General features: G+C 29.4%; 1 protein-coding gene across 1 annotated transcript in view; it reads left to right on the top strand.

Annotated features, from left to right (window-relative positions):
- LOC129959069 (homeobox protein Hox-A1-like) overlaps positions 1 to 25,166 on the top strand; it is a 103,661-nt gene extending 78,495 nt beyond the window's left edge. Inside the window, exon 2 of the mRNA XM_056071864.1 lies at positions 23,841 to 25,166. Within this exon, the coding sequence (XP_055927839.1) occupies positions 23,841 to 24,277 (437 nt within the window). The 3' untranslated portion in view covers positions 24,278 to 25,166. The remainder of the gene's footprint in view (positions 1 to 23,840) is intronic.
- Positions 25,167 to 26,823: the final 1,657 nt, after the last annotated feature.

A 26,823-nucleotide genomic window follows, 5' to 3' on the forward strand; every position in this document is an offset into this window, starting at 1 on the left:
TTTGTTCCTAACACTTAGAAACTCATCACCACGCAAAGGGGGACGAAAAACTCGAAAGATAAAGAAAAGATTTTAAATGCATAAGAAACACTTTGTCAATGGACAGAATGTAGTATGTACACTCAGAAAACAACTGCATTTTGATTGATGACTTCCCAACAGAAGATAGTGACCGTCCACAGCTCAAAGGATGAGCAAAACTTTTTTTTCTCTCTTCAGGGAAAAGGAACTTTCTCAGCAGCATTCGATTGTGTCATCTAATTTCTCGTTTTAGTTTAATTGTTATGAGAAGAATTCCATCCGTTCTTTCTGCTACGTTAAACAATCCATTTAGGTAGACGGAAAATAATGTTTTCTCATAAATGTGGGAAAAGGGACAATACTTTTTAACAGAAGATTTCGTGGTTTTGTTCGAAAGTGGATTAAGACAATCGCTTCATTTTCTTTTTCCTGCACTTTTTATTTTTACTTGAAGATGATTTATCTTTTAATGAAGAAATTGAATCTGTGTTATATCATCAAAAATAGTTCTTAATATTCGTGTTTGTAAAGCGATGAATAAGGCAATATTTTGTACCAACAGTTACAGTTTTTCACTACTAATAAAACTATTTAATGATGATAAATTTAACGGGACAAAATATTCACTTGTAATTAAATCAATGTATTGAACAAGCTGCAACAAATCGAAACATACACAGCATGAGCAAACCATATGTTCACATGCAGACGCTCGTTGTTAACTGTAAAAAAGGATAGAAAATCATTAAGTAGACTATTGATGTAAGCAATCTCATTTCAAAGTTTGGTTAGGGTAATATGACTACGTTCGGGATAAATTTTAAAAAAAAAACTTTCGACAATTATATTTTTGAATATTTGGATAAAAAAGATTGAAGAGACATCTATTAAACCAAAATATGCCAGTTAAATGACAAAAGTTTTTAAAAATTGGATAAAATGGGGGGAGGGGGGCTAAAAAGAGGCATAGAGCAAAAATCTTCCAGTTTAAAGGTTTATCGAATGATTTGCTTAAATTTTTTAACAGGTAGCTTAAGAAATATATTATCAAGTTCCTGAACTAAAACAATAAGCAGTATTTCTATTCATTTTTTTAAATTTTAGGTTCGACTGAGAGATAACACGAAATTTTCAATTTTTTTCACATTGTAAGGTACTAAAAAAACTATAAAATATTTATAAATGAACAGATTACTTATTCGCTAATTCAGGAAAGGCAGAACATATTGATAAATTATTATATCAAATTTGGACAAAAAATATGCATTAGATTTTAATTTATGAGGTTTTTCGTAAGAAAATTCTATCAAGGATTAGAATTTGAGAATATAGCATCTAAAGATGTAAAATAGCATTAAAACATAAATGCAGTGTAACTTCCAAAAAATAGACTTTCATAAAGAAACCTGTTTAAACATTAAGAATATTAAATTTTTTTTTTTAAAAATCATACTCTTGCAAAAATCTATTTTTCAACGTAATCATCTACCTTGAATAAGAAATAAATAAGAAAAATAAAGTTTTAAAAAATCTTCTCTAGAAACCAGTTTTTGTATTTTTTTCCCTTCTCCAAACTGACGATTTATTTTAATAACTTAGTCATTTTAAAAATTATATATAAAGTTTTTTACGAAATACTATTTCCTGCAATTACATGCGAGATTTACAGTTCTATGACAAAATTCAATTTTCCGTTGTGGACCTCCGAAATATCCGGATTTGCTTAAAATACACATTAATATGCTTCAAAGACTCGTCAGACTTAATTTGAATATTACTTGTCCAATAAATATGTACCATTTTGTCAATTCTTTTATTAATTCTTTTTATTAATACTTTTCATCAGCAGTTTTCAATAAATATATATTTTACTCTTATATACCAAATTGCATCATTTTTTGGAATTTATGAAGTAGAAAAATGGGAAATCAGATTTAGAAGGATCTTTCTGCTGCTTTTTAATGTTTATAGGTACTGGTAACCTTCCAAGATATTGACGATCATTTGCATTTCATATATTTCTGAAAGATAAAGTTCATTTAATGGTTTGTTTATTTAATTTTTAGCTTTATTTCCTGCAATCTGGAAGTATGTTTTGAATAAAATTTCTTGGTCTTTTTGCTGACTGAAAGCTGGAGTTCTGATAAAAGTTTACTGCGCAGAAAAGGCAATTTCATATATATTTTTTGAGATATTTGTTTATATGGCCTTTTGGATAAATTAATGCAACTTTGATGATTAATATTTTATAAGGTGAATTATTAACATGAATACTTATAGTTTAAAAATTATACTAAGCCCCTTCAGGTATTTCAACATTTTACTACAGAGTTTCCAATCGAAAATATTGTCTCCTCTATTCATTAAAAATCGGAATTACCTTTTGAATATTTCATTATGCAGAAATTATTTTTAAAAGGATTCAAGGTACTTATATTAGTAACATTTTCCTATGCCTCTATTATATTGTTATTGCTTTCATCACAACATTTTGCTTTTACACTTCTAGCAGAAATTTTTAAGGCATATTACTGTTATTTCCTCTGTTACTAGTAAAAAAAATAATGACAATATATATATATATGCCTGTTTTAAATTATGTAAAAAACATTATTTTGTTTCAGAAAATAAATGTCTTGCTGAAAAAATTAGGAAATATAAATTTTTGACATTCTTCGTTTCTATTTGTCATAATTACTAAAATATTCTTGGCACGCATTTATTTTAAACAAAATAGTAGCTGACAGTTATAAAACTTCGAATATTAGAGACCATCTCGACTACCTAATTGGCCATTTCGAGGAAAATCGACCAAATAGTAAACCAGTAAATAGTGATTTCTCGAAATGGTCGATAATTGGCTTAAAATAATGAAATTAAAGCCTCATAACTTTGTCCGTTTTAGAAACAGAGAGAAACTTTTCTATATATGCATATACGTTTATCGATAGATATATTTCCGATGATAGATTATCTATCATCGGAGATAATCTATGACAGAATTATTTTAAATCATTGCGATATAAAGATTTAAAATAGAAGATCCGTCATATTTTAATTATTTTTTAAATAATTTCATTCAAATTAAATCATCAAAATTTAAAAAATATTTGCATTAAATATTTTATCAGTAATATATCTTTAGCTTTCATATCCTTTTATGCAATTGTAAGGGAAGAAAATGCAATATCTACTTTCACTTTTTTTTTTTTTTTTTCGTTTCTAAAAGGAGGGGGAAGGGGTCGAAGGAAGTCGGTATAGGGGAAGAGGCCCTGATCTTAACAATAGTAATTTTCCGACTGAATTGACAACAAATCCACATTAGAAATTTTTTTGAGATTTTACGTAAAACACCTGCGGCTAAGTGGCAAATGATTTAGTAACCTCATCTGACCCAAAAAATGATGGCGGTAATTAAAAGCATTACCTTATATCTAATAGCTGGCTGTCAATAGATATTAAAGCTTATTGATTCACCTGCTTTTAACTTATATCTGCCCGGCAAAGAGACAAAGCGTCGACTTACGAGAGCTCATCCAAACTGTCAGAACCGTTTATTGCAGCATATCCAATGAAGCTTCAAAATGAACCGATTCTCGGAATAGAGGGAAAGGGGGGTAAATAAAGGAGTGCAGAAAAGGCAATTTGAGAGCCAAAGAAAGATGAGCTCTTCAAAAGTAACCGGAAACTTTCCTTATCCACTCAGTGGGAAAAAATAGACACCAAACAAATTCTCGAACATTTAATCCAAGTTTAAAAAAAAAAAATTGTTTGTGTACATAGTATGTTTGAAAGTGCTTATGATATTACTGTATTACAATAAACCATAAAATTTTTTTCATTATCTAACATACGAGAAAAAGTAATTCTAAATCAAATTTTTCATCATTTTAAGCTTTATAGAATAATAATCAACGAAATTACTAAATAAAATAAAATAGAATCAGTTGTGTACGAGGGCTAATCTAAGTAAAAATAAATCAAAGCCATTTGTGGTGACAGATAAAACTTCATAAAATATTCTGGAAACATAATAAACGATAAGAAGTTGTCTTATATTAGCTTATAAAACAAACTTTAATTTTAAGACAAATGAAGTGATAATGATTCATTTTTGCATAAACATATTGTTTAGTTGTCAAACAATTTGCACTTTGTTATATGAGAGCTTCTTTACTAAGTTTTTGAAAAAAAGTAGAAATATTGCAAACTTCTCATTTTTAAACCAAATAAAATTATTTTTATTAATAAATAAATTTTATAGAATATAAAATAATTTTTATAGAATAATTTTTATTTTGTTTGCACAGAATGTTTATAACAGCTCATATAGAATTCAATTTGCAAAAAAAAATTTCTTTTTATGTCTATGAGGAAATTTAAATCAAAACAAGTTGTCAAATATTCAATATAATTTTTTTAAAGAAAGTCAGCTTTTAAAAAATCATGATAAAAAGATATTTTATTTGGAGCACCTAACATTTTATTATGTCACCCGTATTTATTTTTTATCGTACTATGATAGAGGAAGGAAAGAAAATGTATTAGAAATTTGTTTCAGTTATTATTTTTTTAAATAACGTAATTAATCTCTAAGAAAATGCACTTAAAAGTATTAAAAAAAATAACATATCAAAATTATGCTATCTGTCAAGCTTAAAGAAACTATATTCACAAACTGGATCACCAATTTCTTGAAACACAATTCTAGAAAAAATATTTATTTATTCTCAGATTTATACCAGCAAATAATGTTTGATCACAAGTATGGCATTTTATGTATTGTATTATTCTTTCTATGCTTTCTCACAACTGATACAAAACCATACTGCCTTAGTTTTTGAACTAACATATGATACCTTCTGTCTGTTTATTGTGATTTCTTGTCTTTGCTTGCTGTATTTCTAGTGTATGAGCGCTACTAATTATTAAATTGTTTTCTGGGCTATTGGACCACTGGATTACCTAAATAAATGAATACAATTCTATGATCCAATTAAAGCAACTTTTTGACTGCATGCACACACATACAAAAAAAAATTACCTACCCTTGTCTTTAAACTATTTTAATAAAATTCTTATAGTAAATCGCAAATAAACAAGACTCTTTTCGCAAGATATAATAATATATTTTGCTACTTCAAAACAGAGTCGAACTATTAGCCTTTTGCTAAAACACTTATCTCAAAGTGTAAACACTTAATCACTAACTGTAGTGATGCAGCGTTTTCTCACGATTTCTCCAAAATTCTTATTCCACAAACCATATTTACATCATTGTAATATGTTGCCGTTTAACAACCCAAATAATTAAGAAACTTGAGATTTCGGTAAAGGTGCAATCTTTTTACGACGATCCAAATAACGTGATCCTCATTTATAGAAGTTTTAAAAGTACAAGGAGTATTTATTTCATTAATTTAAAAACAATATATCTAGAAAAAAAAGTGGGTAGTAAGAAATTTCTCGAACATTTAGTTCGAGTAAAAAGAAAAAAAAAAATGTATATTGCTTACAAATATAGAATGATTATCTCTTAGTTTTATTGATAATCAATTCTTCATATAAAATGATTCATATAAAAAGATAACTTATTAGATAATACAAATAAGTGATGAAAATTTCAGCTTCAAGCGGTTCAAATGCTTCAAAGTAATTAAGCTATTCAACATTTTCCTAAAAGAATGTTAAAGGACTTTTGTTGTTCACATATATACAGATAATATGAAAATGGTTTGAATTGTTGTCAGGAAGTATTATTTACTATTATGCCAATTTTGTCTTACTTTTATAATATTTTGCAAGTCGAAAGAATTTTCCAAATATTTTTTATGATGCTTAATATAACATAAATAATAACGCAAGTCTTGTTTATGGTGATAAATATAACAAATAATAACGCAAGTTTATTTATGATGGTAAATAAAAAATTCAAATGCTCTTTATGGTATTTAATATAATGATGTTTTCTTTAAAAAAATTAATTTAATATTATTGTTGTTTCCAAAAGTTTATCAAATGTTATGCATATTTTATTTTTCATATTTTCTTGAATATAGTTAGTGATTACAACTCACTTTCTTGCTATCTAATATTTTATATCTTTCTTCATATTCTTTTATATAAATCCATGTTGTTTTTAGATCTATTTTTTGGTCAAATTATAGAATAATTCCAATTATGTAGGAAAATTTTAACTTAAAATTTAAAATAAAATTAATTGCTGTTAATAACTGTAATTCAAGTACAATTTCAATTCAGATTTTCAATTTGCGTCATATTTTTAGATACAAAATTTATTTCCATTCTTGAGTTTTATTTATTTATTTAATTCATAATTCATTTTTATAATATTCAAACCAAAATAAATCTATAAACTAAATGTCATAGTAATATATTCGTATCTAAGCCAGAGTTTTAAAATCAGAAAAATCACGAAGCAAAGTGTCTCAATACAGAAAAAAATATCATTTCTATAGGTATTGGGAAATAGCCCTCATTACTACACCTGCTTCAATTTTTTTTAATAGTTACTCGCTTATTTCTTATAGCTTCATGAACTCTCTAAATTTAAATTACGATTTGGAACGCTCATTCTTTATTTTTATTTTGGTACTTGAAAGGAAGGTACTATTTAAGAAATTTTGATTTGATAACATTATGAAATTTCCTTTCTTTTATTGCCATCATGTTTTTAACTTCACGATGTCTGCAATTTCATAAATACTTGTCTTCACTGACATAAACACATTTAATTTCCCTTCTGCACTTATTTCCTCCTCTTCCGTATACTTTAGCAGATTATGATCAGAAAAAATCTGCTTTAATCAAAGACTTTTTGAGAGCTTTATTTCTGATATAAAATGAATCGAGTTTTCACCAAATCATTATTGTTGTCAGCCAATACATGCATTTACACATTTCATAAGATGTGAATTTTCAGAAATGACATATACTTCCCTGCAAAAGATACACTTATATTTTCACTTGCTAAGTAGCGTGTGCATGAAACTTCATATTTACTAAATATAAACTTGAAGAAATATGATTTCAAGGAAACCTACATTAATATGAAATTCATTTATAAAGAAAACATTCTTTGACAAAGGCAAAAACATTCATTCCTTTATATAAAATTTTCACATCGAAAAGAAGGCCAGAGCTGCAATCAACTCGAACCTTTAAAACTTCCGCACCACTTCAAACGTATCCAAAAATAATGATATTCTGTGAATTATGTTGAAGTTACGGACATATTCATATCTTTTTATATATATATATATTCTTAAGAAAACGAACAGTTCAATACCACATTTTCGGACAGTAACGCTTCAATAACTACCAATATCTTTCCCCTGAACAGAATTTAAAATAACGAACGCGCCCACAAACCTCCCCGTCTTTGTTGAAAATTTTTCAATAAGTCCCGTGTCATTTTTCAGAGTTTCCAATGAACAAGACAACTTTAATCGTTTGAACAATTTTAAGAAATCCATTCACACCACCTTACACGATCCCCCCTCTTTTACACATTTTTGGGCAACCCCCCCCCTTCTTCTGCCAACACACTGCCGGATTGTTAACGTGAAGTCTTTAAAACGGTTCAGTGGCTTTTCCGAGGCTTTCCAGAGAAGTGAACGGCTGGAGAAAAACAATTGGTCCGAACGTATGTTAATCCCATTAATTCGGCGGCTGGGGCGAGGGGCTTGCACAAAAGGGGGCTCCCCTACTAGAAAAATAGGAAGGAGCAGAGGGAGTGAAGTCTTCTCGGATAATAGATGATGGATGAGGACGAAGAGGAACAGGACCATGATCAATAGCGTCAGGAATTGTTCCCATCGAAGCTCATGCACATGTATGCACGCAGCTTTTTCGCGAAAAATCGTCTCGCCGTTTTCACGCTTTCCCGGGTTAGATGGGCAGGCTTTTTTTTTTTATTATTATTATTATTTCTCCTTCACAGAAACCCCTTAGATTGTTTCGGGTAAAGCGTTCACAGCATTTTGCCCATGAAAGAAAAAGTCTCCCGATATGTGGCTCACAGGAATTGAAAATTTGTTTCGTTGCGGTTTGATTTTGATCGGGACAGCGCCGCCTTGTTTGACACTCCTCTGAGAACTATCCCATTTTTTCTTTCTTTTTTTTCTCCGCGTTTGTCTAGCATTAAAAATTCTGTTATACATTGCAGCAACCAGTTTGGGAAATGATTTATTTTGGGATGAGAAAGGGGGTTACTAATCGAACATATTTAAGGGGGGCTTCCAAGCACATGTAATACATGATGGAAGAGTTTTGGAGGCAACCCGCAAAATGGTGCATACCGACTAAGAACGACGATTTACAGGACGATGACTATCAATGAGTGATGAGATTGATAAGAATAAAAAAAAGTTACCAGTGACCTAGTTTAAATCAATGATAAAAATTGAATTGAAAAAGGTGTATGTAAAAAAATCTCAGTTGCAGTTGCATTCAAAAATTAGTCTAACAGGCTATCTTTACAGTTTCTAATATGCAGCAAAACTCCATAAAATGGATGCAAAAAGTTTCCGAGAGAAAGACTCAATTATTGCTGAGAATATCAAGAAAATATTCTCTTTGACGATGCTCTTTGCATCTTTATTAAATAATGTTTGGGAAACCAAATTTTATTGAAAAACAGTCATTGCATTACAAATCCTTTGGATTTCAGAATGATTCTTCAAATGTTTCTCTTCATTTCTATCAGTAATCGGATTTCAAAAATGTTTCTTTTGTTTTTGATCTTGAATTGGAATTGCTTAATTTTTTTTACATTCGATTGCTGTGGTTTTTCTTGATATTTTTTCGTGCTTCCTCATTCAGATTTATGATAAAACATTTATTGTTTCAATTATTGTGCTTTTACTATGCTTCTTCATGAATCATCAACTCTGATTTAAATTTCTGTTACAAGGATTTTCGTTTGACATCTTTTAGAACATTTCCATTTCTTTTTTATAGATCGAAATAATTTCAACGTAACTTGAAGCACACTGTTAACTATATTCTTGATATCTTTCTGATGCCTGTGACTCTCATGTGACTTTCAATTTTATTTTGTAAAATAATTAGATAAAACGAATCTGATATAGCAATTATTAATTTGTTTTGATACTTAATTACTTTCGCGTTTTTCCCTTGATTGTTCGAAATTTTCTTTTATAACAACATTTTTATTCTTATTAGCGTCGAACTAAAAGAATAATTAGAATTATTGAAAATATTTCCAAATATTACAAGCCAAATTTATATTACAATCATGCAAAATATTTCAGAAGATGGCTCTTGAGTTTTTCTTCGAAATGTATCAAATACTTCAGAGCTTTTATATATTCTGAAATATACTTTATCAATTTTTACCTTTATTAACCATGAAATCTAAGTCAAAACACGTAGATAATTCATACTGATGATAACTGAATATAATAAAAAAACAGAAAAAAAAAATGAGAAAAATTAGAAGAAAAAAATTACACATGGTGGCTAATGAGGGAATAGAAACTTACTGATTGCACATGATACGAGTTAATTTAAAAATTGTCTTTTAATTATTGCTGTAAAATGCGACCTTTGTTCAAAACGTCCTGTTTTAAACGAATTAAAATCCCGTTTATCAATCCGTTTGTGGATTTCCGCACGCGCTCTCTCTCTCTCTCTCTTTTTGTTAAAAAAAAAAAAAAAAAAAAAAAAAAAACTTTTTGCCTTTGTAAATAATCCATTTAAAAGTCGTAAGGAAACAACTGAAATTTAAAAAGTTCGGGATGGAATAATTTTATTAGATGCAGCATTAATTCGGTAATTGGATAGCTTGCTTTGATATGTTTTTTAAAAAAAAAGAGGTTACACGAGGCCATAGATACATAACAAATAAAATTTCATTTTACCTAACATCTAACCAGGTTTGAAAGTTTGACGATGAAAGATTTCCAGTATATATAAAAAAATTAATGCAATTCGAATTAATACTTATTTTCCCCTCGTTATTTAATTAAATAACCAACAAATTGCGGGTAGCTAAGTTTTAAATTATTTTTTTAAAAGTTTCAAAAAAAAAAAAAACTAGAAAAATAATTTCGAGACATGAACTTGTAGTCTTAACTATTTCCTGTCTTGATATTGATCCTAAATTCTTGATTTGTCGTATTCTCGCATGGATCATAGTATCGGGATATAGGTATTCTAATAGCTTTCAATGGGTTTGTCTCCTTTTATATACAAGCATTTGAATGAGAGATAAAGTTGTTAAATAAGTAAGGCAGATTAAAGGGATTTTTAAAGGGGGCAGAAAGGGATAAAGAGGGATTTTTAAAACTGAAACAAGAGCAAAATGTATTAATCTTAAGAATAAAACAAAACTGCTAAAACTAGACTCAGATGATTCGTCTGAAAGATATAAAGACAAGTTGGAAGTCTACATTTTAAGTAAATATATTTCCGGTCGAAAAAGTTCAGTAATAATTTTTTTTTCTTTGGCAATATCTTTAATCAGTCCGTTTGTATATCATATTATATTCTTGAAAGTAACTTTCAGGACTACCTCATGATATCTTCCCGATAAACACGAAGACATGACCAATTGCAGGAAAAAACAAAACGTACAAAGACAAGAGCAGTAAGAGTACAGCAAATAAGCAGAGATCACCGCTTTAGTGGAATGCAATACTGAGTCTAATTTACTAATACAAAATTTCAAGGTGAAATACGATCCAAACGTAAGCTTTAAGACTGTTAAAATAAGGAAAGAACTAGAAATGATTTAATTTTTACATCAAACGTGAAAAAGGGTTTATCATATATGTACATACATATCCCTGTTGCCATAGAAGATTCACCTGGATTGTAAAGAACTCTCAATTGATTCAAGCCTCCTTAGAAATTAACTGACATTTTGGGATGATCACAGGCGGTGCTTTAGAAGGATGAGAAGAAAAAAAAAAAAAAAAAAAAAAGGAAAGAGACTGTCAGACTGCCTAGTCAAGGAAATTAAGCCGTATGCTCGAACAAAAGTATCGCTCGTGTGCTCATATGCGGACGAGTTGCTATACTGCTGGAAAGATAATGCAGGGACCGTAAGAAAGCTACAATTTCAAAGTAAATAAAATTTTGTTGAAGTATTACTGTCCTTTCCCGTGACATTTAGGACTACCGCTGAAAAACAATTATCAAATGAAAAAACATCCAAAATCTTAATACCCCATTGTAGGATTTATGTGTTTCAAAATACTAACGTCAGAATCCTGATGACTTTTACTGAGTCCTCAAGTCTCTGGTTTCAACTGGTAAATTCAAACCCTCATGCCCTGTATCCCCACTAAAAACATGTCATTAGGAGTCTCTCCTCAAGGGGACTCGTCCTGGGGCCAATTCGTCAATTGTGACGACAAGTCCACTTTGATCTTGTCCTTTATTTGGGCAATCGGTCTTGTTGGTGTTCATTACCTTTTGACATGTGGCATTTTGCTCTCTGCTGGAATATATTCTTGTCTTGTAAACATCTAATTACATAGTAATTTCAGTATCGAATACACATAAGCAAAAATGACGAAAGTGGAGTTCCTTGATCAAAGTCAATCGTTACTTTCTTGGGGCTTGAATTTACTGTTATGGATCAGTCCTGTTACTATCATTCGGCTAAGGGTTTATCTTATTTGTTTGATTATTTAGAGCCAGGTAGTTAATTATGTGGGGCTATTTCTCTACGACTTAGTAAATAGCTTGCAGTTTTTATACTTTCAGCAGCTGTGCCTAATGTCAAATGCGTTTTCAAAGGATCTTGGATGTTTATCTCCTGAAAATGGCTCTTTTTCTTGGCACTATTTCGATACTCACATTGCCTTATAATTCAAACGGTCCCTACCTTCAAAAGATATTAATTACAGTCAGTTGCAGCCTTGATCTGTAAAGTTGAAAACGCATTTTTTAGAACACTAAAACCTTTCTTTTCTAGCCAACAATACTAAAAATAGAAAATCTTAAAATTATTGTAAATAAATCCTAAAATTATAAAATCGTTTGATATAATTTGCATTGTGTTTTCTTAATACATATCACAAGTGCTGTTTTGAAGCTTATATATAACGATGGCTATACTGTCGTATTTGTTAAACAAAAATGAGTCGATTGCTTTAATTTTCTGGCAAAACTGACGAGTTAAAATTTCTTGCTCTAAGCCTATTTGTTAATCTAGAAGGAAATATAATTTTAAAAAAGGTGTTGAGAAAGCATTGGAAAAATAATTCGCTCCGATTCTTATTTGATAAGTTTTGATGGCCCCTTGCAAAAATAAGTGTGGAACAAGTGCAGTAAATCTAGATGACCGGAAATTTACATACTGTTACTAAAATGTATCTTTGAAAGAACTATTACCAATGAATGATCCCAAATTTAAAAATCAGCAATGAAGCTTCTGTTTTCGTACTTCTATAATTCCTCTGCGTATCTAGTTCAAAACAATTAAATAATGATATACATAAATTTCAAATCTATAGTCCACTTTCACTAAAGCATCTATCAGAATTATAAAACGAAATTCTGAAGTTGTTGCCAACGAATTTCATTGAATATTGAATAGAAATTCTGAAATAAAGAACATAATTTTGTAAATATTATCCCTTTGAGTGCATTTCACGTATCAGAACGGTCCATATTTGTTTAAATTTGTTTCCATTTTTTTTTCGTAATGATAATTAGCTTCAATTATATCGGTATCTTGCTGCAGTATATATTCTGAAGAAATAAATTAATTCTTACGTAAAAGCTACTATCTTCACATGTTCAAAAAATTAAAAACATTCCAAATACAAAAAACGCTTTCAAATAAATGTGTAGTCAAAGGGTTAAACTTTCATCGATGAAAACGATACAATAGAAATAGTAAAAAGGGTAGCTAAGAAAGGTAGAAGTGTTGCAGTTCGAGCAGCAATTATTTTAACTGAACGAAAACTGAAGATGAAAATTCTTCAGTATAGCATCAAATCTCAGTAATATATATGCACATATACAATAAGAGGAATTTTTAGATGGTTGGTTATTCAAATTTCAGAAAGACAGCGCATCAACTTGTTTATTTTAATTAAACAGAAGCTAAACAGATTTCTTACTAAAGTGAAAATGAGTTCCATCAAAAAGATTAGAAAATTCTGATTAGATCTCTTCCTAAAAAAGCATCTTAATATCAATTATTTTAAAGTAGTAGTTCATATTTGCTAAGTCAGACTATTTGAACATTTCAAAACTGAACCTTCTGTCCCGAATCTATGATAAGATATACTAGGTGTGTGCCCGAATGCGTGATCATGTGTGTCATGTGTGCGCGCGCATGTATGTCGTGTTGTAAACGTTGAGTGTTTAATATTTTAGCTCAACAATTTCTTTTCTTATCAGATGAAAATATAAATTTTTGTGATACATTTTAAAATTACTTAATAAATTTACAAAATTCTTAATTAAAAATTTATTAAAGTCTTGACGCTTCAAAATCATGTCAGTTTCAAAATGCAGTTGCAAATATAAAAGTTAAACATTCATACAAATTTTAATCTGTGCCCTACATTTCTTGTTTATTAATATGATAAAATATGCCATAACTCATAAACCTAACATCTAACTTCGTTTTTCCACTATACTTTATCCTTAATCTATGACCGGAGACAAACTAAGGAAAGATAACTTCGACAAGCACAGGTGTTCATGGCTGAATAGCACCACACGCGCTCACAAACCACTCTTCTGAATAGACTTGGAAAACTTGTCTTGAAGTCTATGATCATAAATTAAACGTAGGTAGTACTTGAAGACATGGTCCAGGTGATGATCATTTGTTACATGATTTGTCTATGCTCCTTGTATTACACTGGAGGTGGAACCCGTTCCACTTATTGGTATTAACTGATAAGTTATGATCTTTCGTACCACCCCTCTCAGAAGAGGGTTCTCTTCAAGCGACACGTGGGTTTGTTATCTACTGAACAAAATGAATAGAACCGACTTGCCTTTCTACGTAGGCGGTCTACTACTAGCCACAAATTGGAGGGTAGCGTTGATTTATAGACTAATATTCTTGAAGGGCTTTGGATATTCTTACAAGTTTATTTGCAATTTGAAGAATATAAGCAGCGAAAAAAACTTTCGTTTCTCTGTAATTGGGAATTCTACCATAAATCATTTTAGATTTTTTTTTTTTTTTTTTTTTGTAAATAATGTAAGAAAATGGGTTTATCAAGCCTGGATCGTCGTTCCCATGCATCATACGTATATCGAATTATCGTTTCTGAAAGCAGTAAGCTACTATTGAATCATCTTAAGACGTTATGATTCGATACAAAAATTACACATAATCCGCAGACAACTCACATATTCTATGGATTTTTAATTGAATTAGTTCCTTATTTTAATGGAATTATGTTTATATTAATTGAATTCCTTATTTTAATTATATTAATTGAATTCCTTATTTTAATTATATTAATTGAATTCCTTATTTTAATTATATTAATTGAATTCCTTATTTTAATTGAATTTACATTTCCAAAAAGGAAGATTTTTAATTAGATAGTAAGAAAAAAAAAAGTTCAAGGCTTCAGTTCTATTCAGAGAATAAATACCAGTTGAGCTGTAGAGGAGCTTAAAATAATATTGAAATTACTAAAGCTACCCTAAATCCAGTCCCCCCCCCTGAGTTTTTAGCTTTGGTATCCAAAAGTCGTTAAAAATAATCTCGGCTTCCTTCAAATTTATCACATAACTTCTCAAAATTATATTTTCTCACTTTTTTTCTTCTTTTTTATATTTATTATCCATATCGGAAATCTCTTTAAAGCTTTGGAACGAAAATGAAATCGAGAGAGTTATTTTCTTGCATCAGGAGTGGAAAAGATTCAAAAAGCTCTGGTCTTACAAAAACCTTAAAAAATTATTGCAAAATTAATCTTATTAGTTTTCTTAAAAAATAAATTTTACAACGCTAATTTTATCCATCTAAGAAATTAAACTAAATAAAAAAAAAGAATGTAATTTTTATCATTATTAGGATTTATAGAATTCACCTTTTGGTATGTATATTATTAAAATGCTGTAAGCACTAAAAAGTTATATGCTTTTATGAGAATTACTTTATTAAAAATTTATTGCTGTCCTTGAGAAGACATGAAACTTCATTTTGGTCAAATATTATTATCCTTCATCTAATTTATTCGAACTTATCAAATAAAGCATTGATTAAACTTATACCATTACAAAAACAACAGCTGTGCTATAACCATTTGAAAACAAATGCCATAATTTTGTATATTATCCTACATTATTCATGATAAAATTCAGATAAGCATAATTTTTTTAAAACACACGAAACTGAAATTCATCACAACACCGTGAGTAAGTTTATGATTGCTTGTTACTGAAACGATATATGAAAATAAATGAAATCGCGAAATATCCATTCCATATCATAAATCTCAAACATCAGTCAAGATGATACATCTTCCCCATGTGTGCTACTCCCCTAAATATTTACTACTTCAATTTCTAGAGTACAACGTCACTGACAGGCATTTAATGTTAAGCTCTGCTCGGAGTGATAGTCACAGACGTATCTCGGTGTGAAATCTCATTGGCCTAACCCAGCCCCTTAATCCATTTTACTTAAATAGCTGATTCATTCCTCAAGTTTGATCCTAGAAAAACATTGCTCAAATCCAAGATGAAACCACGCCCTTGTATCTTGCGTTGAAAACTTTGACCTGACACCCATCGAATCTGCAAGACCTCCCAGTTAGAGGTATTAGCATAAAGAAACATGGAATAAATGAATCAGCAACTTATGAATTCAAATTAGTTTGATAGACTTCAATAGAGGGGATGAATGTTTACGCTGTTTAAGAAATATATATATATATAAATTAAAGATGTACTCAAGTTGAAGTTCAGATTTTGAGAGGGGGAAGAATGCAGGAAATACAGAGATTTGATAAAGAGTGGAATTCTCCCAGTTATTTTTATTTTCTTTTGTTTCATATATGCTCAGGGGTTGAAAAAGCTTTTAAGGCTTTGTCTCGTCGTGTCCGTGCTTCAATACGCCTCGTTAGTGTCGTTAAGCTACTCATTCGGTAACAAGATTACTCGACTGAAAACACATTCTCCGCTGAAACACATCAACCGGATTTAAACTGACGATGGCGGAAAAGTCGGAATCATAAAGTAGCCTTTTCAGCTGCAGTTTATTATTCATTGAAAACTGTGCAACATGTTTAACTACGACAATATATTTATTTTAAAGAAAGGTATCTAAATGTATTTTTTTTTTCTTTGACCTCTCTTTTTTTTTGTCAGAGATGCTTTGAAAATGATTGGTACATTAATAATGTCACGAAAAAAAAAAAATCAGAAAAAAATTTTTCTTCTTTTTTTTTGCTTAACTAAAAAAAGCAGTGATTAAACTTAAAGTTGTTACAAGAAATGGAAATTTATTTGATCGGACTACTTATTTAAATGGGCTATCTTTTGAATCTGCAATATTTTTTATTAACAGTAATATTTTATTTCAGTTCCACATATCGTCGCTATGTAGCTAAAAGTGATAAAATAAATAAAAAAAATTAAAATAAGTAAATCGATTCTTATCATTTTGAAATAATGTCTTCTCTGTGGCAACAAAAAAACCCGCATATTAAATTTCGTCAGAATGCAAAAATGCGCTGCACATCAATTTTGGTATTCGCAAATTCACTACAGCCGTGATATTTATAAAGAAAATACACTTTTTTTATTCTTGGTCACTTTTTTTCGCTGTATACTGGCCATATCTTTAGTTGCATTATCCAGGAATACATAAAATTTTTAAAAATGTCTAATGCATTCTAATTAAACATAATTTCTTTAAGCACAATTTTTTTGCTTTCAATTATATTATATATCAATTATATGTCACATCTATCATTTATTGCCGATTTTGATCATAAGTAATGCCTATATGCAGTAGATGATGGTGTCTTTTTCGCTCGAATCGTTACGCCAATTTTCAGCTTTCTTTTTTTCTGAAAATTAAACAGTATTTTATCCCGTCATTTTTATGAAACAAGATTTAGATCCTTGATAATACATAGAAGTAGTACATTTATATTCATTTACATTTTATGAATTTATTCATAACATGGCGTTCTTATTATTAATCAAAATTTATAAATAGTTCATCCCAACTTTTCTCTACCTAAAAATGATACTCAATTTGATAAGAAAATAAGAATTTTATGAATATACTACTGAATAAATATTATTAATTTGAAATTTTAAAACAAAGCGAAATTTATTCGTTGTTCAAAGAACGTCTACATCGCCGGTCTAAGAATCGAAGCGTAAAAAAAAAAAAAAAAAAAAAAAAATGGTGGAAAATGCATACATTTGGAAGAATTTAAAGTTAAAAATTTATTTCATTCGCGCATAAAGTAAGGAAAAAATAAACCAAGCTCAATTGCTGAATTATGTCAACCATGCATCAGAGATACAGAAAAATGCTTGATTGATAATTTATTGATGCAGTCTTCAGATAGATTATAATAACAAGTGAGAAATAATTGTGAAATGATTATAATTCTACGACATATTGGTTTGGATGTTCGAAAGAAAAAAAAAAAACACAATTTAATGCTCCAAATTGTGCAAGTAAAAAACAACAGAAACGTCTTACAATGAAAAGAAAAAAAGAAATGCCGCTTAACCACAAATATTTCCCCTCGCCAATGCCTGAAGCACAAGAATCCGAAACTCGACGAAGTAGAGTGATAAGGTATTTGTTATTACTTTGCGTTTGATGGGCCCGCTTTTGAGTTTGAAAGTTTATGGTGAGAATAAACCTTACAAATTTTTGTTTATGTTATTGTTATTCATACGAATCTCATATTAAATAAGGTAATTAATTTGACTCGATTGCTAGGCATACAACTGATTTTATTTAAAATAAAAACCTTTAATATTTTTTACTGCATACGGAAAAGTCAAAATGCAGGTTGAATTCATTAAAATTGAAATAGACCTAGGAATTTTATTTTTAATTAATAAGTTGTATATTCTAATTGAATGAAATGCAGCAAGTTTGAAATATTGTAATTGAATTTTTCAAATACAATTACAATGCAATTTTTTCTTTTGCAAAAGGAAGTATTGAAAAACCTTAATGATTTTCTGTAGCAATGTTAAAAAAAGTTTAGAATTAAAGGACCGTCATTAAGTCAAGGCATGAGTTTTGAAAATGGAAAATCATTATTTACCTTGATAATGCTTCATTTAGAAATAAAGTTGGTTGTGAGGTCATAAACATGCGCAATTTCAAAGTTATAGGAATATTTATGAATTTTAAGTTTGAAGCAAATTTCTTCATTTCAGAATCATTTCAAGAAGTTATTTAATCAACAAGCATAGTTTATCCAGGTTCTGACGCTGGATGAGATATAAGAAATGGATGATATCAGATGAATCTATTTTTATAAGTTAGGAGATAGATGCGAATCAAGTTTTCCAGTATTGACTACACTTCGTTTCTTCCTATTACATGATTGAAGATATGTCAACAATGAGCAGTAGGGAAAAAAGTTCCTAAATGAGTACAATCGTACTTATTACACTTCTATTATTTCTTCGTGACCTCAATAGATAAATAATAGAATGCTCTATAAGGATAACCGCTTCGTGATTTTTTACCCTCACAGTAAATCCAGGGAACCAGGGGCTAGTTGTAACTGAAGAGAGTTATAACACGTACATTACACAGTGCTTTTTAAAAATTATAATCAAAATGTTTGCTAAATATTATTCTTATAACTGGCTCTATTACATCAGTACAGTCAGTACCTGGTCGAAACGGATAGTGAGAAGTTATGAACACGTATTCCATTTTAGCTAGGAAAAGGGGGAAAACATATTTTGTAAATTTTGATTAAAGATAAGTTACTTGATTGTTTTTAAAGATGTTTGTACTTATTTACTTTGTGTATGTGTTAGCTTTCACAAAGTTGTTATTATTTTTATTAAATCACAATATTTTTTTTATAACTCAACAAAAATGTCCGAAACTTTGTGATGGGACAAGTTATAACAAAATCTCAGGGCAAATTGTAACAAATAAAACCTTGAGAGATTTCGCTTCATTTGTGTTTAATTCACGTACTTAGACATTTTGATTAAGTATTATGCATCTTCAAAGATCAGATCACTCTCTAAAGATTCACTTTTGAAAGAGTCTAATAGAGGCTCTAAACTTTTGTTTAAAAGATGAAATATAAACAATTCCAAACTCACCCATCTGATTAAGAAAGGTAGAAAGAGAAAATGTTTATATAATTAATAAGAAAGGAAATCAAGAAGAAAGGATAAAAAAAAAGCTTAAAGAAAAAGAAAAATACGAATGAGAAAATAGAAAAAAGTGTGAAGAAGAGGACTTTCAACTAACAAAGATTTTAAAAAAGAAGAATGGTTTTCCTCTAGTTTGTGGAGATGGGTACAGCAATCCTGATGATATTATAGCATATTTCATTAGCACCCCATTTTGAAGCAACATTGAGGTTATTTTGGAATAGGCCATGTAATTTTGAACAGCAGTTAGACGACGACGATACTGCTTGAGTTGGCACTTTATTTCCCCCTTGTGTGTCGTACAAGAGGGAAAACATTTAGGCTCTACTGATATAGCATACACCAAATCCACGTACACAGTGGTCCTTCGGCAAAATTGATTTTCAAATCAGAAATATTCCGACCTGGAATCCAAATCAGACTGCTGAGGCTCTCCGATTCTGATGAAGAAAAATGGGTTGAATACTTAATTTGAAATATATGGGTACAAAATATGTACGATAAGAAGTATTTTACCATTTGATGCAGAGTTACTTATATTTTGATTAAATGTTTTATTTTTACTGTAAACCACTTGTTATCATTTATTATCGTTATTCTAAGTGATAGTAATTACCAAATGACATATTTTGATTATTAAAAGAACGGAAAAAGAAAAAATGATTTTGCAAATTTTTATTGTTACAATTTGTCCGGGCAAATTGTAACAGCCGAAAATTTTTCAAATATATATTATATATATATATATATATATATATATATATATATATATATATATATAGTTCTGATGCTAAAATCAACAAAATTGTTGAATGTGTTTATGCATATAATGAATGGTTAAGCTATAAAAATAAAATCTTGGAGTCTCCAATACATTCAAAATTATAAGCATTTTTCCAAAAACTGCTACAACTAGCTCCTATCTCTTCTACTTGTTTGCCTGAAATCGAACGCCAGCCACCTACACACGTCAGAGTCGTGCTATATGATTGTATTTTTTTTATTTTTTTTATTACCATTACTTCTAAAAATAAATGCACTCACTCTTCATGATGAACGAGTGAACGATATATCTAAATGTAGTGAGTGTTACAATCGTGAGAAAAGAAAAGATAGAGCATACGTTAATATTAAAAGCGGATGTTATAATAGGGATAAGCTGATGCAATGGCATAATTTCGTGTTTTGAACAAAATGGAAGGAATTCTTAATGGGGAAGATGAAACAGGCCGAAAAACTTAAAAAACCTTTCCATTTTTAGAATCAGTCAATCACACAGACATATAAACATGCTAACGTGAAATACATTGAGATTACTTATGATTTGAATTACGTGTCATTTTTTAAAATAAAAATACCTGCAGCACTGTATATTGAATATAAAAAAATTCAAAACGCTTAACAATAATTTTAAGATTAATCATAAATGGTACAGCTTTAACAGTTTATGACATGCTCACCTCCTGAAATAATTTATCTCGACTTAAAATACGGTCACCATCATATATTTTCAATAACCCATCATATAAAATATTTGAAGTTTCTTTTAAAAACTCTAAAAGACACATGAAAACCTTATTATTTTTAAAAACTACTGTGATTGTTTTTATATTATTTCGCCAATATTTTGTTAGTCTATATTCAGAATAAATTTAGCTGTTTTATTGTTTTTGTGCTAGTTTTTGCTTAGTATAAATTTAATTACTGCTTTTATTTTTCTTTGTCATTTTATTAATTCAAATAAATCAGTCGATTTTTTTGCTGCCCATTCAATGTTGACAAATGTTATCTTTCAAAATTTCTGCAGGTAATTATTAAAGAAATCAAAGTCAATTTCCAGAAATAAAATAACGAATAAACGCTTGCGATGTTTAAATATTTTTATCACTATACTAAGTAGAACTTTAAGAAGTATGAATAAGAATATTTTTTTTCTATTCTTCAACTGATCCCTGAAAGCTACCATTACTGCAATCTATAATTTAACAACTTGATCTCGAATTAATAGCGCATTATCTCATAATAACGAGTTGATAATTTATAATAAACTAATATAAGGAATCTTGAAGTTTGAGATTCATCTATTAAAAATGTATAAATTTGTTCATTTTCTTTCAGGAATATATTAAATAAATTGCTTCATTACACCAAATCTCCAATTTTTTCGCAATTAAGATCTTTCTTTCAGCCCGTGACAAATTTCCTTTAACTGGATGTGAGTAATCTTTAACTGCATGAATTTGCTGCTATCATTTACAATGTTCTGAGCCTCTCCTAGCGTTAATCAGTGTTATAAACTTTAATCCCCTTAATACCTAGTCGTCTGGAGTTGACTGAACTTTTGCACTTATAAAACCAACCAAATTATGCTGATCCTCACTTACTATGCCTTAGCTGCCGAAGGATAGCTTGCTGTCAATCAGAAAACTATGCATTCTGCAACTAAGCTTCATTTGATAAAATCTGCAAAATGTCCTTTAGATTAAAGAAAACTCCTTATTTCTTCTCATTTTTATTTAACCAATAAAGAAGAGACGTCTTATAATGAAAATGATTTATAGCGATCCTAAGCAGCTTCAGCCAAGAAAAATCGCCAATATAAAGAATATTTTTGGTTTTTGAAATGCATTTATTTCCTAATAAGTTCTTTATAAAATATAAAGTCATTTGAATTAATTTTAAGTAATTGGGAATGATGAGAGAATTCATATATGTTTTTTATAAGCTAAAACTCATTTTTCCCAGTTAGATGTTTTTGAAATGATTCGGAATATTTCGAATTAATATTTCTTGACTTAAAAAAGACAAATTTTAGTCGTACTATCTCTCATCAAATAGTCTTTTATGATTCATTTATAAAGTTTAAAATCAATTAGAAAATTAAGATTTATTTTTCAGTTATTTCTTAAATTTTGCTTTATGAAACTATTGCCTCGATTCAAATTCGTATTTAAAATTTTTCATTTTATTTTCTTCATAAAACGCTTCATTAATAATTTCTTTTTTCTTATGTAAGTGATTAGAAAGAGAGGGAGCAAGTGATTCCCTCAGATTTTTTTATATAAAAAAGCTAAAAACCATACGTAATTTAAACAGTTTTGGCATTCTATGCATAAAAAGAAAAGTAAATCCACCCAAAATCATTTTATTGAAACTTATTAATTTGAAAATGGCTGCTTGACATACGAATGCACCTACTCCACTCACTTGAAATCTAAAGAAAATCGTTTATTGCGTGATCCTTTGATCATAGCATCATCTCGAAATGATTAACGCTTATAATGCAATTTAAAACCACTCTGAAGCAATATTTCTCACACGAGAAAAGCTTCACCCTCGCTGGCTTCGAAGACCTCCTTCGCATCTACGTAATTGATTACCCAATCAGTTACAACCTGCTTACCAGTTCCTCATTACCGGAGTTTGCCACCTTCCCGACATGCTAGCTTTGCTGTCGGAAGAGAGGAATGCGTTATTTTATATATACCTTCCACCATTAAGAAAATTATTAATATCCTGCTGGGAGGTTGAATCTAGGTGGTAAAAATAAAATAGACATGCCAGTCACCGAGGTGTTTCACGACAACGAACGTTGGCTGAATACTGAAGCAGTAACTGTGAAAAGTCACTTAAACTTATTATTCTGGGAATATGCCTGCATTATTAACATGTAGACAAGAAGTAGTATGTGATCGTTGATTGGATGGTACTGACCAATAAGGCCTTTTCTGTGTCAGTTTTTTCAGCCCTATTTTTTTAGTGTGTGTCGTCGATCTGTCTTTTTTCATGCCAAGTTTTGAGCGACTTCCATCAAAATTTGTTTATTTTGAGTGATTGATGCAATGTGTGGTAAATGAAACCAGAATAATAAACAGGTTTTATGAAAGGGTACTATATTTTTTTATGCATTTTGTGATAAATTATACGGCTTAAAAAATAAATTGGATAAAGTTTGGACGAGAAAAACAAATTTGAAATTACTTTTTAATGGTATGTTTTGAGAATTTTTTTCCCCTCTCTCTCTGCGTGGGTGAAAAAAATTATGGTCTTAATTTGAAAAACAGAAAGTCGTTCAAAATTAGATTTAATCCTCCAAAAGACGACTTTTCTAAAACGTTTTTTATGATGCAACTTTTTTAAACAGATTGAAACGAAGCAAATTGTTAATTACGTGCAAACCTGTAGTAGTTAGAGAATAATACACTAGCCCTCTGAAATCACGGGAAACAACTGAATTAAGTTTAATTTCCAAACCAAAAAATCTCAAGATATGCTACTGGAAAGTCAAATCTGCACTTTGTATTAGTACATTCACATTTAACGTTTTAAAATATGTTGACTACTTTTCTCATCGTTGAAATTTTTAATTCAACTGCAATATTGTTTGTTCGAAATTATAAATAATAATAATACATGAATGGACACCTTTGATTCATTATCTCTTTTCTTCCTTTCAGCTGTAAAGCCCGAGTACAATGGCTATAATTCTTCAACGCCAAATGGTAACGATCCCAACGGTGGACCCGGAACGGGAAGAACTAACTTCACCACAAAGCAGCTTACAGAACTGGAAAAGGAATTTTACTACAACAAATACCTAACGCGGGTGAGACGAATGGAAATTGCCCAAGCATTGAATCTAAATGAGACACAAGTAAAAATATGGTTTCAGAACAGAAGAATGAAGCAGAAGAAGAGGGCGAAAGAGGGTCTCATACCACCTGATCCTCCAAGCTCTGGAGGAGAGACTGGTTCCTCGCCACCTGTTTGTCCCATTGGCTCTGTCACTGGCACCGCACCTGTAAGCTCACCAAACAGTGTTCCTCCAACTTCAGTAGTTGTAAGTGGACAACTTACACCACCAGACACTAAATCAGTGACATTAGCAAATTAGTGCAATGGCTAATTTGAATTGCGCAAGTCATGAATGCTCAAACGAGGTGGTTACAAGTCTTCTTGCACTTCATTTCATAAATGAACTCCCACAAAGACTGAAAATCTTGTAGTTTTCAATCAACTGACTCTTGTTGCATAGTAGATTCTTATACAAAAATGCTGAACTATTTGAGCACCCTAGTGACAATAAAACCACGTTTTGCAAGCTGTATAAATGAAAGTGCTTTGTTCAACATCATTTCAAATAAGTAAGAAAAACGAGAAAAGAACGAGTGACAATTATCATGCTCAGGAGAATATAAAATTGATATAAATGTATCAATTTGTTGTAGTTTATTTACTACATTTTTTCTAAAGATTTTAATAGTTGTTTTTTTAGTTATGTCCATCCAAAATCCTTTATTGCCTTATCAAAAGCTTATCTGCATGTTTCTTTTATCCTCTGATAGAAGGTTAATCCACACAAATGTAAATGTACTGTTTTTTAAATCTTTAATGTTAAAATAATTATGTTATATGGACATTAGAAATTTCTTTCGATTAATCACTCATTGAATGCGAGTTATAGTTATATCCTGAAAAAAGAACATAACATGCAAAGTATGTTTCTCTAAACAAAATAAATAAGTTTTAAAAACTATCCCTGAATCATTATTAATACATAGCAGAGTCGAGAATGTAAACTAAAAGGAATGTGAAATGACAAAAAATTCAATTTCAAAGAATTTCTCATTATTTATCAATTATTACTTTATTTATAAGGATAGTTATTTATTAAAGATTATTATTTGAAGAAAATCTTGCTTATTGCATTCGTTAAAAGTTGTGTGTATATAGGCAGTAATTATGCAGTAGAAGTATAATTATACATTCTTTACCCTCTGTTATTTTTTAAAATTTAATTATCTTTAAATGACAAAGCCAATATGTACTAAAGTTTCAGTATCTTTTAAGTGACTCTTAATTTATACTTGTAAAAAATATTAAAAATGTTAAAAGTGTACAGATTTTACATTCATTTTGAAATTTCATTGAAGAGTTTGCCATGTTAATGTTGTTAAGTTTTAAAATTTTGCTGACTTCCTGGTAATTTTTAAATTTCTTGTACGATATGAAAAAATGTAATTATGTGAATAAACACAAGTTCATTATACAGAAACTAGAATTAAAATTTATTATTGAATTAAAATCCCTTATCTCTACTTTTAAATATCAAAGATTTCCTTTGAATATAGCACTCAATAACTGAAATATCGTCATAGGCAATATTAACTATTACAGTTTCCAGATTGGTTCAGGTAATATACAAGAAATCTCTTTTATTCTATTATATAAATCATTTAAATCGATCTTCAACTTGTTACAAATTGTTCAGAACAAGTTTTAAGCGAAAAACTATTTCTTTAGGGTTTATTGCATTTTGATTTTGCCTGAAAAGTTGAAGCAAGCAAAACAACGTTATGTTATTATTCTTATTAATTAAAGATATATCGTTGCTTGATGGAGACTTATGTTAACAAATGAGTGTTAAATATTAGATACTGTTAAGTATGAAGTACTAATGTGTTGATAAATGTCTTTCATTGTTTAACTAAGACATCTGGGGAGAAAAATTGTTTATTATATTTCGTAAAAACGGGAATCTCTTGAGTACCGTTTTTGGTTGTGTATTTGCGAAGTCTTTGAATTATAAGCTTCAGTAACTCACAAAAATAACATCAACAAATTTCAGATTTGGTTTTGACATTTTGCTTTCATTTTGGCATTAAATGACAGTTCAAGATGACACAGATATGTTTTATAATATCTGTTAAAGATATAGCGCTGAATTTTTTAACTAAATAAATTAATGGTGCTTATTAAAATACTATTTAAAGGTCATACAGAAGGTCATTTATTACATCGTATACAAGAGTAACTCCTTCAAAACCGTTTTGTACTTAAACTAATTATTACAATATCCGGAAAAGTGTTTAAATTTTTAACAGCTAACTAAGTTGTTTAACTTTTGTTTAACTAAGCTAAGTTGTTTAACTTTTTTCTAACTAAAATTTTTTTTAAAAATTCTGGTCACATACCTTTGTCCATTTAAAGTTTGAATTCACTCAAATAGCACAGTTTGCAATTTTAGTAATAAAGTCCAATTTTCTTTTAAAGAAATAATGAAGAAAATTAATTACATAAAAAGAAAAAGTCAAAGAAGTTTAAAAAAAAGTTAAAGATATAAATTAATTTAGCTTTTTGATAACTTTAAAAATATTTAAATCTTTAACATCCTTACTTAAAAAACTATGCTGTCGAAACGATTTCGAAGTTTGTCTTCTGAATTGAAATATAGGGCTGCGATTCAGAGCTATCTGTTACAAAATGCATATTCCATGATTATTAGTATTTTCAGAAAATGTTAAAGAATTAATCGCACTGAATATTAAATATTAATAAAAAAAAGAGACTGAAATATATCCTCTGAAATAAAATTCAGAAAATAAATTTCATAAAATAAATCTCTCTTCATAAAATAAATTTTAAAAAACAATTTGCTGG

The sequence above is a fragment of the Argiope bruennichi genome, chromosome X1 (genome assembly GCF_947563725.1).
Source record: "Argiope bruennichi chromosome X1, qqArgBrue1.1, whole genome shotgun sequence".
NCBI classification, from domain to species: Eukaryota; Metazoa; Arthropoda; class Arachnida; order Araneae; family Araneidae; genus Argiope; species Argiope bruennichi.